This window comes from Thalassophryne amazonica, chromosome 16, assembly GCF_902500255.1.
Source record: "Thalassophryne amazonica chromosome 16, fThaAma1.1, whole genome shotgun sequence".
NCBI lineage: Eukaryota > Metazoa > Chordata > Actinopteri > Batrachoidiformes > Batrachoididae > Thalassophryne > Thalassophryne amazonica.
The window spans coordinates 9,346,975-9,364,766 of NC_047118.1; the positions used below are offsets into that span (position 1 = coordinate 9,346,975).

Below are 17,792 nucleotides of genomic sequence, written 5' to 3' on the forward strand. Positions count from 1 at the left end.
AAATAGACCATTCCTCTGCAGATGATCAGTTAGAACATGCATTTTGCCTTTCATGATTACTTTCCACATGAAAATTCAGTAAGGTATGTCTTCTATAATATATTCCAATTCTAAAGTAGAAGTCTACTAGTATATACTAAGGTAAATCTAAATATCTTAAAAAAAAAGAAAAAAAAGAAGAGTAGAATAGAAGAATAGAGCCACTTAGGTGCCTGGTTTTGAGAACCAGGGATACTAGGTTGAAAAGCTTTTTTATCCCATGGGAACTCTCCCTACCCACCCAAGTGGCTCAAGAAATTTGACATCATGTATATAAGTGATATTTACATAATAAGGGCAATAAATAAAATATACAACAACATATACAAGAAATATAGTACTATATAATATATAGGAATTAGCTTCTAAAACCTAAATATTCATACAGGAGAAGATTATATTATACGTATACCTAGTCTGTAGACTAGTAGTAAAATAAATTATAGCTAGTAGGCTAAGATATAAATATGGTTAATTTATTTTAGAGACAAGCTATGAAAGTTCACCCTACTAGCTTACTATAGGAAGACAAAATACATATTCTATACAATTATAGACTTTTGATTTAGGTGTATCCTGGTCTCGGTGAACCCCAACCAGGTCCACATAATAACGGGTACACCGAAATCAAAAGTCTATAACTGCTTTATTATATGGTAAACAAGAAAATTGGGAGTTTGTCATGTCTGCCTGTTAAATCCGTGATGAAGAGTCATCAGGCTTGTTTTCTTATAAAGTTCGCCATTCGCCTATCTAGCTTCCGCGTAAAATTGACCGAGTACTCTGTCAAGCATCTGTCTGTCATAAGTTTTAAAGTTGGGCGTATGTCCCTTTTCAGTGACGTACTTGCAAAACAAGCTGGCTGCTGACTGTGTATTTCTGAGGGTGTTCTTCGCATCTTTTTCATGTAAAATCCATTTTAAGTCAGCATCGCTAACAGATGCAAACCTGTCTTCTGCCATCTTGTCAACAAACTGACAGCCAAAGTAGGCATTGTATCGCATTATCTGATTGGTCATTATCAATAGAAGGCGTCGCTTGATTAGCTAGCGCTACGCTGCACGTGAGGTGTACTCGTTTGGCATGCGTGGTCTACTCGGCTCCACCAACGGTCAACTCGGCCTGTGGTTCAGCTCAGAAAGTTGCAAGTGGGCCAATCAGAAGTTGGCAAAATCCCATACCATATAATAATGTATGCTATCTAATGGAAACCCCAAAATAAGATACTATATATTGATATCTATTAAAGAACCTATAAACTGAAGAATATTAAAAATATACACTATGTAAAATAAATAAGTAAATCATGAAAATAAGCTAACTATAGCTAGATGAGCTACCATTAAATTAGCCAACCGTACCTTGCTAGCCAACAAGGTAAACAAAGCCGGTAACTAGTGTATTACTGTATTACATGCATTATTATGTTATATATTACATGTATTACTAATATTAGTACATTTCTCTTTACTATACATGACATACACGATAAAATAACCAGCGCTAACTTCTAAGATCTACTGCTATATTAGTTTAAAAAATGCACATGGCTGGCCATATTTCTTATGTTTTTGTGCATCAAAAGCAGAACAAACTGTAGTTTTTCTTTTTTCCTAACCCTCAAATATCTGCTCAAATAGCTGAAGTTTTCCTTTAAATGGAAAGAAGCTGCTGCTGACCACGCCCCCTCCCTGTCTGTAGCTCCGCCCTACAGATGAACATAGACTGGCTGAGGGGGCGTGTCTCACAGAGCGAGTACAAGTCCTGGTACTTATCACACTGAAGCCTTAAATGAGCAAACATTTGGTCATGGCAGTACAACCTCCATAAAAGTGTAGTACTTTAAAAGATTAAAACTGATTTTGCACAGTGTGATCTAACAACAGAGCAGCAACATCTTGAGTCTACTGTCTCATTGTTAGCAGATTGCAGATGCGTCAGACAACCTGAACTCACGCCAATTCGTGATGACATCACAGAACGTGAATTAATCTATTAGTTCGTGATACAGTCACGAAAAATCACTATAATGGTATCATGAAATTTGGGGTGAGTTGGGGTGGGCTGTGGGGGTTATGGTTAGGGTCAAATGTGCTCTTCACCTGAACCGCTGCGACGGTTTCTCCTGAATCTCCTTTCTCTCACTGTGATTGATTACAGAGGACTTCCTGCACGTCTTCTCTCTTCTTCGTGCTCTGTAGGTTTATTTATGTGATGCTTCTTCTGTTCTCCACTGCAGTCCCCAAACACAATCTAACAACTGCCTCCTTGTTAAGTTGGAAAAGAAGGTTTTGGCTATTTTCCAGTTCAAAGTGAAACCATCCAATTTGTAGCATCTGCTTCGTTACCGCCGCATCTGCGCAATGTCATCAAGAACAAAACCAGAATTACAGAATTACAGTATCAGCCCTACTAACTGTAAATTTGTTTCTCACCACCCGACAAATGAAAACATCTCAAATATCACCAAAGCACTTGATGAGAGCAATTAAAAGCCAAATGACTCAAAGCCAAATTCATTACGGCTCAAATATCTCCAGCTGGCTTCCAAATATTCCAATTTGTTTTCGAAGACGGGCTGTTGATTATGAAGTTGTTACTGTCAGATCAGGAGTGCCAGCCAGTAAAACTGGGACAGCACCACTTTATTTGACTTTCTACCTGACATTTTTTACATTTTGTGCATGTTATTGTGGTTGCATGATTGTTTGCATCTCTCTCTCTCTCTCTCTCTCTCTCTCTCTCTCTCTCTCTCTCTCTCTCTCTCTCTCTCTCTCTCTCTCTCTGTCTCTGTCTGCAGGAAACTCCAAACAAGCTCTTCGATGTAAAACGTGCAAAATCGCTGCTCACTTGTGGTGTACCTCGGAGCTATCTCAGCAGCCGTGTCATGGCAAGGTGCGACACACACCGTTTTTGAAACATGCACATTTTGACAGCATTTGATCTTGTCACAGTTTAATGACTAGAGGTCCTAATTAGGTCACATTTTTACCGCAAGTCTGAATTTCCCATTTCTTCAATCTGGTCTTTGGTGGCAAACAGCCAATCTTGTGATGTCCCCCCCCCCGCCCAATGCTCACTGTGACTAATACTGTGCCCCCCCCCCTCCCCCCGCCGTAGGGGAAGATTGTGTACACAGAGTTGTTCTCTGTATTAATTCAAATATTTAAATTTTTCTCACTGAAACCACTTTCCAGTTATATATACATTGTACATTATCCTCAGATCTGCTTATAATAAGCTCTTTCATTGACTTTGAGATGTGGTGATTTTATAAATCAGTTTCTGTCTGAATCTAGACAGCTTACCTGTGGGGTACCTCAGGGCTATGTCTTGGGTCAACACTTTCTTTTATATTTGCTTCCTTTAAGACAGATAATTAGCAAGTACAGTAATGTCTTACCACCTGTATGCTGATGATATCGAGCTGTACTGTTCTCTTAAGCCCACTTAGTTCTACAAATTTGTTGGGAAGGTGTCGTAGCACGGACCCACAACAGGGGGCGCAAATGAACGGACAATGAGTAAGCCAAAAGGTAACAATTTAATGTTGTGATAATACACAACGAAATGTACAGCAATTCTCACAGTCAATAAACACCAGGTGACGTGTGGGCAGGCTCGAAGATAGAAGACCCCTGACGAGAGAGAAGCCGCATCCCACACGGCTTCCACCACCAACGGTCTGAAGAACACCGGAGCCGCCAAGTCCCGAGTCCCCAGGTGGCCTCTGTCTTCGGCTGTCGACCCTGGTACTGCTGGCAGAAAGCAGAGATATGATGTGTGATTGTGAGTCCGCACACTCAGTAATCCACAGTCCAAACACAGTTAGGAGGGAGCACCTCCACCTCCAAATCACACACACTCGTGCAGCTCCTGGTCAACCACTTATCTGAGATGGGGTGTGAGGCGAAGCCGTCACTGTCACACCAAACGCCAATCCTCCAGATAAGGCAACACTCCAGGAAAACGGCTGCAACAGAAGTTCAGGTTATACACACAAAGTGTCAGTCAGCAGAGAAATTGCCTTTTTAATGGTAGTCGATTTCTCAGCGGGGAGGTGGAGTTGCAGTCCGGCTTAAATAGTGGTGTGGATGAGTGACAGCTGGTGAGATGAGTGACAGCTGTCACTTCCTCTGGGTCTGGCGCCCTCTCGTGCTTGGAGCCCGCACTCCAAGCAGGGCGCCCTCTGGTGGTAGTGGGCCAGCAGTACCTCCTCTTCAGCGGCCCACATAACAAAATTATCTTCTTTAATTAACTGCTTGTCTAATATCAACCAGTGGTTAAGTGATAATTACTTACAACTGAACTCTGAGAAAACAGAAACTTTAATTCTTGCTCCTAACAGTGTCATTCCTCCAATAAAACAGCACATAGGTCCTCTTCTCTCCAGCCCTATGTGCAGAACCTAGGTGTTATTTTTGATTCAGCAATGTCCTTGGAGCATCATTCTAACCAGTTCAGAAAAAACTGTTTCTTCCATCTCTGCAATATATCGAAAATGAAGCTCCTTCTGTCCAAGGTTGAAGTGGAGAGGATTATTCATGCTTTTGTATCCTCACGTCTGGACTATTGTAATAGTCTTTAAACACTGTTGATGCATTTAAAAAACTGTTAAAGACTTTTCTTTTTAAACAGGATTTTAGGGGTTTTCAACTATTCTATTCTTTTTTTATTGTGTTCCTGTTTTGAAACCTATTCTTTTAAATCTACCATGGCTGTATTTTACTTGATTGCTTTGTGAAGTACTTTGCGATGTCATATCTGTGAAAGGTGCTATATAAATAAAATTTACTTCCTTACTTACACTTCTTTGGTGATGGGGACTTGTGCTCCCTTGTCTTCTCTAGTGATAATCAGTATGAATGATCCTCCCTTTCAGAAAAATAAGTGTTCTCAAACTTGTTATCCTGCACTCACAACTAATAGATAGTGTTTTTAAAAAATTAACCAGCAAAATAAAAGACTTCTACAATTTATCCCAGAGAAAATCATCTGGATATGCCCACGGTGGATTTTCTTTGCAAGATATACTTTTTTTTTTTTAATGTTCATTTGTAATACAATTTTCTTCTCATCAGTCTAATTTGACCTCTGGTCATTTGCATAGTGAAATTATTAAGACTACACCAGTGATTACAATTTATATTGCAATCATGATTCGATTAATGTGCAAGAATAGTGTAAAGCTGGAGCTGTAACAAGAAGGTCCTCCGGTGTAAAATCTGCGCCAAATCAACATGTAACTCCGTACCACTGTGGTGCAAAATGGGAGCACCAAAACAGAATGTAGAACTTATTCATTTATTTATTTGGAGAAGAGTGAATACTGACTGCCCACTAGATGTCAGTATTGTAGACTGCACATTTTAATATGTTGAGTTTACTTGACAAGTGTTTGGAAACAATTGCCAAATTTTGTCGAAGTGAAGGTACAGGTGAAAACGACAAGAAGATGATGTAGATTTCCCTGATTCTTCAAATTTGTTCCACATGCTACAATTTTCATTGTCTTGTCTCGGTCAAAACAGTGAAGTAGTGACTCATTTTATGAGCCAAGTGTTTTCTTTAGGGCCCCTTCACACATAGTGCAGATTTGGTCGAATTGTGCATAGAGTGCGTATCAAGCAGGAATCGCATGCAATTGTGTAAAATCATAGCTGTCTCTAATGCCTTGTACACCTGTTGCTACAACTATTTGCACACACCAGCGGCCAGATGTGTGTGGTTTGAATTATTTATTTTTTTATTTGTCCATGTCCTTCTTGATATCAGGCATTTTCCTGCATTTTTTACAGGACAGCAATAGTATCACAGTGGTAAATTTTCTGACTGGCAATCATAGCTTTTGGAAAGTGCAGGTTTGAATCCTGTGGGTGGAATGTAATTTTTATTTTTTATTTTCACAGCAGCTGTGCGATGTGATTACACATTGCGCAGCTGCTCACACTGTGTTCCCGCGTGTATGAACCGACGCAGCGGCATCGTACATGCCTGCCTGTCGACTTGATGTTTTCGTGGTTCGCTTATGTGAGCTGTTGCACCATCAGTCACCCTGAGTTGTACTTATTCATATTATGTGTGAAGGGGCCCTTAGTATGCTAACAATTTGGAAGCCATGAATAATTAAAAAAAAACAATAATTCCTTAATTAATTTGTGTTATTTAATAACTGTAAGTTTTGCTTGTCAAGAGAAATGGCTGTCCATCCACCCGCCCATCCGTCCGTCCGTATGGCAAACCATTCCACGTCCTAAAACTCAAGACCTGTAAATCTCTTAAAATCTAAATTTTTGTACGTTAATACTGAGAGGTCAAAGATCTCTGTGCCATTTATAAATGCTTTTTTTTTATTGAATTTTGGGTTTAAAGTAGGAAACAGAAGCAGAAGAAGAATGCTCACATTGTTCGCTAGATGGCAACAAAGAGCTGCTGAAATTTGCAGCAAGTTCCCAACTGTTTATCATTTGAGAAGTTACCTTTTGTCAAAAATAAGATGGGATGACAGCCAAAACTCAACTTACAGTTGTGTCCCTGATCTTGTAGGCAGTTTACCTGTATTATATGTTAATTCCCTTTTATTATATTATATTATTTATTATTGTTCCCTTTTTTATGTACCTTGCAGCAATGAATACTGTTCTGAAGCAAATGTTTCATTTTGTGCTTTGGAGTATTTTGAATCTGTGACTAATTTTCCATGTTTTGGGTTAAAGTTTCAGAATTCAGGCTAATGTTGCAGCTATACGAGGTCTGTCAATAAAGCAACGGTCCTTTTTATTTTTTTCAAAAACTATATGGATTTCATTCATATGTTTTTACGTCAGACATGCTTGAACCCTCGTGCGCATGCGTGAGTTTTTCCACGCCTGTCGGTGACGTCATTCGCCTGTGAGCACTCCTTGTGGGAGGAGTCGTCCAGCCCCTCGTCGGAATTCCTTTGTCTGAGAAGTTGCTGAGAGACTGGCGCGTTGTTTGATCAAAATGTTTTCTAAACCTGTGAGACACATCGAAGTGGACACGGTTCGAAAAATTAAGCTGGTTTTCAGTGAAAATTGTAACAGCTGATGAGAGATTTTGAGGTGATTCTGTCGCTTTAAGGACTTCCCACGGTGCGAGACGTCGCTCAGCGCTCTCAGCCGCCGTCGTCAGCCTGTTCAAGCTGAAAACCTCCACATTTCAGGCTCTATTGATCCAGGACATCGTGAGAGAACAGAGAAGTTTCAGAAGAAGTCGGTTTCAGCATTTTATCCGGATATTCCACTGTTAAAGGAGATTTTTTTAATGAAAGACGTGCGGACGGGTCCGCGCGTCGGGACGCAGCCGACGCGGTGCGGCGGCACAGGAAAAACACCTCCGTGTTGATAACCATTTGTAAAATCCAGGCGGCTTTTGATGGCTTTCAGTGGAGTGAGTATATGAGAAATTGTTTAACAGCAGGACATGTTCCAACTTGTCCTTAAGGCTTTCAACAGAGGTGTTTTTCCTGTGGCGGAGCGTCGCGTCGGCTGTGAATCGTCCGCACGTCTTTCATTAAAAAAATCTCCTTTAACAGTGGAATATCCGGATAAAATGCTGAAACCGACTTCTTCTGAAACTTCTCTGTTCTCTCACGATGTCCTGGATCAATAGAGCCTGAAATGTGGAGGTTTTCAGCTTGAAACAGGCTGACGACGGCGGCTGAGAGCGCTGAGCGACGTCTCGCACCGTGGGAAGTCCTTAAAGCGACAGAATCACCTCAAAATCTCTCATCAGCCGTTAAAATTTTCACTGAAAACCAGCTTAATTTTTCGAACCGTGTCCACTTCGATGTGTCTCACAGGTTTAGAAAAAATTTTGATCAAACAACGCGCCAGTCTCTCAGCAACTTCTCAGACAAAGGAATTCCGACGAGGGGCTGGACGACTCCTCCCACAAGGAGTGCTCACAGGCGAATGACGTCACCGACAGGCGTGGAAAAACTCACGCATGCGCACGAGGGTTCAAGCATGTCTGACGTAAAAACATATGAATGAAATCCATATAGTTTTTGAAAAAAATAAAAAGGACCGTTACTTTATTGACAGCCCTCGTACGTCACAGTCTTCATAATGTGCAGTAATTGGGCATTTCAAACGCCACAGGAGAAGACGGGAAGCAACGTGTATTGACACGTTTTGCAAAAAATGAGTGCATGTGTTGGTTTTCATTCCACTCTGGTTTCTGCATTTGTGAAATTTCACGCTTTGAATTCACATCCTGGACTGAATTGCTCTGAAGTGAATATGTATATATAAACCATGGAGCTTGCCCGGCTTTTGTGTTTATCCTTCTGCATGAGACAGAGCACATTAGCATGCAGCGAGCAGCAAGACCTTCTGAGAACAACTTGAAACATTTTGTGTTGGGTTCACACTGGCTCCGTCCTGTTTGACAAAGGCTACTAAGACAGACAGACGAGCACGTCGACAGCAGCTGTGAAAGGATGAGGCTACTGAGAGAAAGTTTGGTGTCGCAGCGGGAACAAAGGCAGCACATATTACCTCTGATCCACCGCGTTTCTCTCTCCAACAAACCCAGTAGCTCATTTGCAAGCCAAGGCGACGACAAACCAATATCTGAGTCGAAACACTTACTGTGCTTAAGTCAGTGTGAAATTGCCGTGGTGTGGACACGGGTGCACATCTGTGCTTGTGTGTGCACACAGCTCCTGTGAAATTTGTTGTACATAATGGACAACAAAATGACCCAGAACTGACAACTGTGAGCTTTATGCTGGGAATTGTTGGTGGAAATGAGTCTTTTTGAAACTCTCACAGTGTCTGTTTTCATTTTCTTCTAATGTTGTTACTCGCATCTCATGGTGGGCACAGTTCAGCTAAGAGCTAATTAGCGAAGCTAAAGTTGTGCGTGCATGTGTGTGTTAGCTTTTCAGCTCACTTTTAAAACCATTATTGGACCAGTTACCGAAACTACATTCAGTCCCACTAACTTTAAACAATTTCTAAAATAAATTTTAAACCCTAAAGTCATGTATGTTTGTTCCTTTTGGAGCTAATCCCATAAGCCAAATTGGCAAAGGAGATCGAGGAGCAGAAGATCAAGCCAGAATAAATGCATTAATTACATTATTAAAATGATTTTTGCATGTGTATTTTTATTTATTAATGTTGTATTTGCTTAATACTTTCTGTAATTCTGTTCAGTTTTACAATCTAGCGCCAAGTAACAGCATAAGGTGCTTTAAACTGTAAGATGAAAGGAAGCTACTGTTTAATTTAATTTTTTTATTTAATTATTTATGACCATCATCATGAGGATTTTTCTATTTTTGGAAACCTCCGTGTTTATGCTGAAAAATATAAAAATTTCAGCTCTTTGGGTATGTTTTCATTAAATATTTATATTTAAGAATAATTCATTTATTATATGGCTGTTCGAAACTCTGTTTTCATCTTGTTGGTCTTCATTTTGCATGTCCACTTCGAGCTCATTTGCTGTTAATTCCAACAAATCAAACTCGTCAGTGTAATAAAATTTGCTCGGAGAATTGTCCTTTTCATCGCTAGTAATTTCTTTGTGCGCTTTTGGTTTTGTTTTATTTTGCACCATGAAAATTGTAAACAAAGTCGCAAATCTGATACATGATTTGGGCTGATTGTCATGGTAATGATATGATATGGGAAAATATCAGACCGGAAATCATCCAATTAGAGCGTGTGTACTGTTGTAGCCATATAATAATAACAATTATTAACACATTCAAATGTGTATCCAACAAGTTCAGTTTTGGCGCACCTTTATTTTTTATTTATTGGATCTTTTACTTATATGAGTATAGTATTCAGGTTGACCCCCAGCTTATCCTCAGAGTCTGTCTCCCCAACAGAAATTTCATTTTTGAATATCAACAAGTATGATAGATCGCATTAAATCTATACTCTTGAAGATGACTTTAAATTTTTTTTTAGGCCGTAGTCTTGACTCTGTCTCGACTACTCCAAAATATCCAAAGTCTTGGTCCCTTCTAAAGTCTTACAATAATCATTAGTCCTTAGTGGGACCTTCTGCTAAATGTTTTGACAGTTGACTTGTCAATTAGTGCATTGGCAGTTATCAAAGCTAACTGTTAGCTTAGCTGTGCCCTCCACTGCTAATGTCCTAAAGCTGCTGTGTAAATCCAATTTTGGAAGTAATGGAAAAGGTAAATCACTCTGCTTTCTACTCTCCTCCATCAGTCTGGTGCTTTCAAGCGAAACGTCAGCTTGCCGTTACTTGTCAGCGACCAACTGACTGTCGTCAAGGAAGTCCAGCCGAGCCAAGGTGGGCAAAAGCCGTGTGAGTGCAAACGTTCACCGACTGGTTTGTTTGCTTGTGTGACTTTGCTCTTGTCTAGTGTTGGTTTGAGTAATAGTTCAGTTGTCGGAGTGCGATAAAATGCACCATTGTTCTGACAGTTATGATGCTTGTAAAAGTGCCGTTAGGTGTCTGCTGACGTGGAGGTTATGTGTGTCATCTGTGGAGACTCGTGTGCAGCGCCTGAGATAATTTAAAGAGGGAGGAGTCTCGTCAGTCCATCCAGGCTGACCTGCAACTGAAAATTTAATGGAAAATGTGCAACTAAATGGTTATGGCACATTGGGAAACAAATGCTGCTGAGATCCAATATTTGGATCAATTTATGAAGCCTTCATCATTTGAACATGTCTATCATGGAACTTGTGGATTTTCATGTGGCCAAAAAATCTTTCAATCAACTGTTCCTTGACCCAGAAGCACTGAGCTGTTGCAACTGTGTGTGCCACCATGATGTCACCAAAATGTAATACTGCTACTCGTCTAACTAAGAGATTGTGCAATTAATGTTGAGTGTTTGCTGGTTTGTATTATAATTTATTTAGATATATTTAGATATTTTTTATGCTTTTATAGTTTTAGAGTCTTGTAGTTTTATATGATCTGAATATTTTGCATGTTGCGCTGACTGGTCGAGCATTTTTAATTTTGTTGTACGTTACAGTGACAATAAAGATTCTATTCTATTCAAAGTCAACCAAAAGTCACTGAAATTGGTTTACACGTTTCACAGCTATCCTGCTGACAAACTGACCAATAGCTCACTGTGGCAATAATACTCCTCCACATCCGCATCTGATCTGACTGCAAACTTAATTTTTTAATTATATTTTCATAAAATGGCATCATCTCACATGGCTTATTTGTGTCTGATTTCTTCTTAGTGCAGCTACACATTGGAGTTACATCTATGTTTAGAAACCTATTTGTTAACAAAAAGTCATTAGATAAATGACAATAGCATATCTTGACTCATTAGATCCAGATGTGCAATTGACTATGTATGGCTTAATAAAAAAAAAAAAAACAATGGGGAAAAATTACTCAAACTTCATTTTCCCCAATGACACACAGTCCATTTTATCAAATGGTATGTGTATTAAGTTAGAGTCCTGCAACTGTCAGAGTTGCAGACGCAAATTTGCCACCAAACATGAACATGAGCAACAAATCACAGATGATATCTCACTGAATTGGTACTTATGACATGTTAGCTCATGTCTCCAGAATGTTGGCTGAATGTCAAACAGACCCACAGCAAAGATGGCCACATACATAACACGAGAGTGCCGTGCAGCATTCCAAGATCACTCACAGGTGCAAGGATCTGCTGATTTGTGTGCAAATGGCGTGCGACGCTCATGGATGTCTAAAGCCACTCATGGCTGTAATGATGACATTTTGCACACTGAGTGCTCAGCTGGCATCATCATGCTATTATGTGAATAGAGGCTGTGGAAATTCCCCCAACTGTACCCAGTAAGGAACAGCCCTGTAAATAATAATAAAATTAAATTATAATAAATATATAATAACAAAGCCTAGGGTGGCTCCACAGAGGAGGAAAAAATGCAACAGGAGGAAAACTGTGAACAGGGCACTTATAGAAGGACTTCCTGCAGGATGAAATATGTAATGTCCAGGGGTCCACGTCATTGAACAAGTCCTGACTGTCACCGTCATGCATGGATCACAGGTGATTGCCAGCCTCAGGTTGAAACATGTAATGTCCAGCAGGAAGAGGTCCTGGCTATTACAGTCACACACGAATGTGTGTGTGTGGCATCCTCCTGTGAACAGATGTCCTCTTCTGTTGTTGGGAATGACCAGTATTCATCCACCACTATGCTGAAGTCCACCTCTGTACACTGGTTCCTGCTTTGGTCCTTGCATAAAAATTAAAGACACTCCCAGCTGGTGTGCACAGTTGTGGTCCAGCACGCTGACCATGCGTGCACACAGTGCAGCAGTTGATTGGTGGCTGCTGGATTCCCTTGGTCACTTCCAGAAGCGCTGTCTCGCGTAGATCATCTCTGCTATTTTGGTGTGTTTACATGGTAGCTTGTGTGTGTCTCTCATGGGAATGTCAGATCCTCATTTTTGTCTCCAGTCACTCATGATGTAGTTTCATCAGGTGTCAACCCCTCACAAAGCTCTCTTACAACTCTTGCACATTATGAGCTGCAGTGTTGACATTCAGAGGGCTTCCCAACGCCCATGGAGTGTGAGGGACTGTATAGCAAGGACCCTTGTTGCTTCTCAAAGTTCGAACTGTTCAAAATCTATCTGCAATGCAACTCAAGCGAGGGAATCGCAACACCCAACAAATGTTGTGCGAAATGACAAAGTGACAAAGTGACAAAGTTTTTTATTCGGCACACAAAATATTCAAATAGAAAAAAATGAACAATTCCACAAACAAACACAGACAAAACTAGTGAGTCCGAAAGGGTGTGGGCTGAAGCAAAGCTTATTAGCGCCCACCCCTGCTAGTACAAGTCCAACAATTCTAATCAGTCATATTTACATAAATATAAATTCACTACTACATGTCGACACACAGACATACACATCAATATACTATTCACTTATAATTATATTTATATAGTACCAGATCACAAGAAAGTCGAATCAAGGCACTTTACGCCAGTAAGGACTAACCTTACCAACCCCCAGAGCAAGCACTAGGCAACTGTGGTGAGGAAAAACTCCCTATAAGGAAAAAACCTCAAGCAGACCAGGCTCTTGGGGGTGACCCTCTGCTTGGGCTGTGCCATATATACCTATATACATACGTATATACTTTACAAACATAAATATATACATACATATACACAGTCACTTATATACATATACACCTACCCATATCTATATATCTACATACGCATATACATACCCACACATTCAAATATACAATAAGTCCCACTTATAAATTGAACATTCCATATAAATCAAATTATATTTGCTTCTTTATGATACTTAGACATGATGTTCTTTTTGAGTAGTTTCTTAAATCTTACTAAGGTACTACTCATTCTAACCTCTGTTGAACATTTGTTCCATTTCCTCACCCCAACCACAGACACACAGAAACCCTTTACATTTGTTCTTACTGGTGGTTTCATAAAAATTGCACAACCTCTTAAACTATATCTGGATTCCCTCAATCGGAACAGACTCTCGACATGTCTCGGTAAGGCTTGGTTTTTCGCTCGAAATAAAGTTTGAATTGTAATGTAATCGACCAAATCAATGAATTTTAATAAATTTAAAGACACAAATAGAGAATGAGTTGGTTCACGATATTGTTTATTGCAGATGATTTGTATGGCTCGTTTTTGCAAAAGGAATATTGGATTGGTATTTGATTTGTGTTTCCCCATGACTCAACACAATATGTCATATATGGTACCAACAGAGAATGATATAAAGTAAGTAACCCTTCTTGCGGCAGTAGGTCTTTGGCTTTATACAAAATGGCTATAGTTTTTGACAATTTTGATTTCACATAATTTATATGTGGTTTCCAGCTAAGTTTATTATCAATTATAACACCTAAAAATTTATTCTCTGTTACTAACTCAATTTCCTTATTGTTTATAGTTAAATTTTTACATTTGGGTGCCTGTTTATTTCCAAATATAATACATTTAGTTTTCCCAAGGTTGAGTGACAACTTATTAGCATCAAACCAAACCTTAAATTTTTCCAGTTCTTTCTCCACTATGTCCAGAAGCTGTTCAAGATTTTCACCGCTACAGAACACAGTTGTATCATCCGCAAAAAGGACACATCTCAGTGAACTCGACACCCAACTTATATAATTTATATAGATTATAAACAACAAAGGACCCAGCACTGAGCCCTGCGGCACCCCACATGTGACATCCCTGAGTTCAGAATTTGTATTATTGAATTGAACATACTGAAATCTGCCTTGTAAATAACTAGCTATCCATTCATATGCCAGACCTCTGATTCCATATTTCTGCAGTTTACTTAATAGTACTCCATGGTTAATTGTGTCAAACGCTTTCTGTAAATAAAAAAAAACACCTATTGTGTATTGTTTATTGTCAATTGCAGTTGCTATACTTTCCACAAAGTCCATCAAAGCATGTGATGTAGTTCGAGACCTTCTGAATCCATATTGTTCTTCACAAATGATGTTATGCTTCAGTAAATAATCATTTAATCTTTTAGCAAATATTTTTTCCAAAATTTTGGAAAATTGTGGCAGGAGTGATATAGGTCTATAATTAGAAAATGTGTGTTTGTCACCAGTTTTAAACAGAGGAATTACTTTGGCTATTTTCATTTGAGAAGGAAATTTACCCGTACTTAGTGACATATTGCAAATATAATTGAACAGTTTTACTATACAATCAATAACTTTTTTTTAATAAAGCCATATCCAAATTATTAAAATCAGTCGATATCTTACTTTTTGAACCATGAACCAGATGAAGTATTTCCCTTTCATGAGTACCACCAATGAACATTGAAACAGATTTGTTAAACGTTGAATTATTTACCCAGAAGTTATTAGTTGATGAGTCAATTTTACTGGCAAGATTTTTACCCACATTAACGAAGTATTCATTAAAGTGTTCAGCAATAGACTCGTCGTTATCACTCCTGATGTAGTTGTTACTCTGAAAAAATGAAGGATAATCTCTAGTTACTCTATTCTTTTTTACTATTTCATTTAATATATTCCATGTGTTTTTGATGTTATTTCTATTTTTGACAAGTAACTCATTATAATATGTTTTTTTACTGAGTCTCATGATATTGATTAACTTATTCTTATATGTTTTATACTTACTTTCAGCTTCCTTAGTTCGTAGTTTTATGAATTGTTTATATAGTACGTTTTTCTTTTTACATGCCCTCTGAAGTCCCTTAGTTATCCATGGTTTGTTGCTATATTGATTTCTATATATTTTGTCAACAAATGGACAGTGTTTATTATACAAACTGGAAAAAATGGAAATGAAAGCATCATATGACCTGTCAACATCATCAACAAAAACATCTGACCAATTCTGACTTGATAAATCCTCCCTTAAATTATCAATTGTTTCAGGTGTTACTTTTCTACTCATGAATTTGATATTGCTTCGATACATACAACAACCCTCCAATGCAAAGACTGAGAAAACTGGCAAGTGATCACTGATATCACTGACCAGTAGTCCCCCACTAAGATTACCGGATATAACGTTAGTTAAAATATTGTCAATGAGAGTTGTTGTATCCATAGTTATTCTGCTAGGATGAATGATGGTTGGAAACAGTCCTAAACACAAGGTGTTTATAAATGAGGTAATTTGTGGATGATTGTGAGGGTTTAAAAAATCTATATTGAAATCTCCACAGACAAATAAATGCTTATTTCTGTTGATTTTGTTGTACATTCCTAAGATAATGTCTTCAAAGGTGTCAATATTTGTCCCAGGAGCTCTGTAAATGCAACTAACAACTATGTTTTTGGAGTTTATAGATGTAATTTCTATGGTAACACATTCCATGATGTTGTCCACTGTAAATGACATGTTGTTAATGAGTTTACACTTATAATCTGACCTTACAAACAATGCAACGCCTCCGCCTCTTCTCGTCTGCCTATTAACCAGGAACAATTCATAACCATCAAGATATACCAGATCTTTATTATCCTCATTTAACCATGTTTCTGAAATTGCAATAACTGAAACACGTTTTTTGGATGTTTTCAAACAATCATTAATAGTGGACAGATTACGAGAAAGACTTCTGCTGTTGAAATGTATAATTGAAAAATCTTCATCATTGATTTTATAATTTTTGAATTGTTCTTCTGTAAAATATTTGCACTGTCTCACAATATTCTCACTGAAAAAGGTATCAGGATCATTTTCAGATTCGAAGGGGTGGTTAGCAGAGTTATTATAATTAAATGTATCTAGACAGAGCTCCTGGGCAGAAATAAACGGATCATTATCCTTAGTCATTATGTCTCTCTTGTCTCCGGGTGTAGATGATGTGGATGAGTGGGTTGCTCCAGTCTGCATCATGGTGCTGTGATGTGTTTGAGTCCTCATACCTATTGTTCATATTTGTCCAGCTCCTCGATGTTCCTTATTGCCATAACCTTTGCTTTTTCTGGTGATCCGTTCAGTTTGATGAATATTTTACAGTTTGAAGTCCATGTGTGCTGGATTTTTCCCTGTTTCTTCAAGAAGCGTGCTTTCCTGGCGATGTCGGCATTCCGTTTGGTGAGATGTTCATTGATGAATACGTTTGTCCCTTTCAGTTTTCTTCCTTGTTTTAACAGTGCTGTTTTGTGTTTTCTGTTGATGAATCTCATGATGACGGTTCGTTTATCACCGTTATTTCTCCGGGGCAGAGGGTGGCACGCTTCAATGTTATTTAAATCCATTTCTATAGCTTTAGATAGGAGGAAATCAGCAACCTGTTTTTCCACAGAGCTGACCTCCTGTTCACTGGGCTCCCCTCCGCTCTCATCTGTTACCGCCCGTGTGTAGGACCGTGGTTTGATGTGAAGACCTGTGATGATAACGTCGTTGATTCTGGTGTACTGCTCCAATTCAGCCACTCTATTTTCCAGCTGCACCAGATGCCGGTCTTTCTCGGCGTTCTGGAGCCGTAATGCCTTCACCTCCTCCACCAGATCCATGATTGATTTCTGTTGCTGCTTCACAACAGAAATCTCCTCTGATAGAAAGTCCAGAGATTTTTTAATATCGTCACCTTCCTCCGCTGTCAGAACCTTCTTAGGCCCCATGGTTGGCTTATGAGCAGCTTGTCGATCGCCGATGTTAACAGCCTGCGTTGTTTGTCACCGGGATGGATCTGCAGTGCGCTGGTGCCGCGCGGCCTCGGTGTTTCCGTGCTGATGGATCCGCGGTGGCTGCACGAGGCCTCGGGGAAGCGGCACTCGTGACGCGCGGCTTTAATGACGCAGCGCGCGGCCTCAGTGAATTCACCACGTTGAGCGGGCCTCGGACGTTGTTGCCGTCCAGTCGCGGGGCTAAGTTGCCGGTTGAGGTGGTATTCCCACTGTCCGGGTTGGCAAACACCGGCGTGGCAGATGGCAACTACAAACACCACCTCAGAAAACTCAGGTACAAACTTTGCAGCTCGCTCTGACGACACGCAGCTGAATCATGTCAACTGAACCATAAAGAATCTATATGAGTCAAGAAATTTTGTAGCCACCTTAATTTTAGGGCCCCATTCATTGGGTCAAAACCAATCACATTAAGCCCAATCAAGCAAACTCCCTGGCAATTGCTGTTTGCATGCTGTGGCAGCCCAGTGGGATAGAACCCGTATGATTAGGGCCCCTTCGCACATAACACGATTGAAGCTGACTAGCGCACGAAGGCGTGAAAAATAAGAGTTGCCTCCGA

The 17,792-nt window shown here is 39.5% G+C and overlaps 1 protein-coding gene across 2 annotated transcripts in view; it reads left to right on the plus strand.

Moving 5' to 3' along the window:
* LOC117528505 (SH3 and cysteine-rich domain-containing protein 2-like) overlaps positions 1–17,792 on the plus strand; it is a 94,631-nt gene that overhangs the window by 39,808 nt on the left and 37,031 nt on the right. For both annotated transcript variants that reach the window (XM_034191146.1, XM_034191145.1), the window contains exons 3-4: positions 2,840–2,934; positions 10,257–10,341. In XM_034191146.1, coding sequence (XP_034047037.1) covers positions 2,840–2,934; positions 10,257–10,341 — 180 coding nt within the window. The remainder of the gene's footprint in view (positions 1–2,839; positions 2,935–10,256; positions 10,342–17,792) is intronic.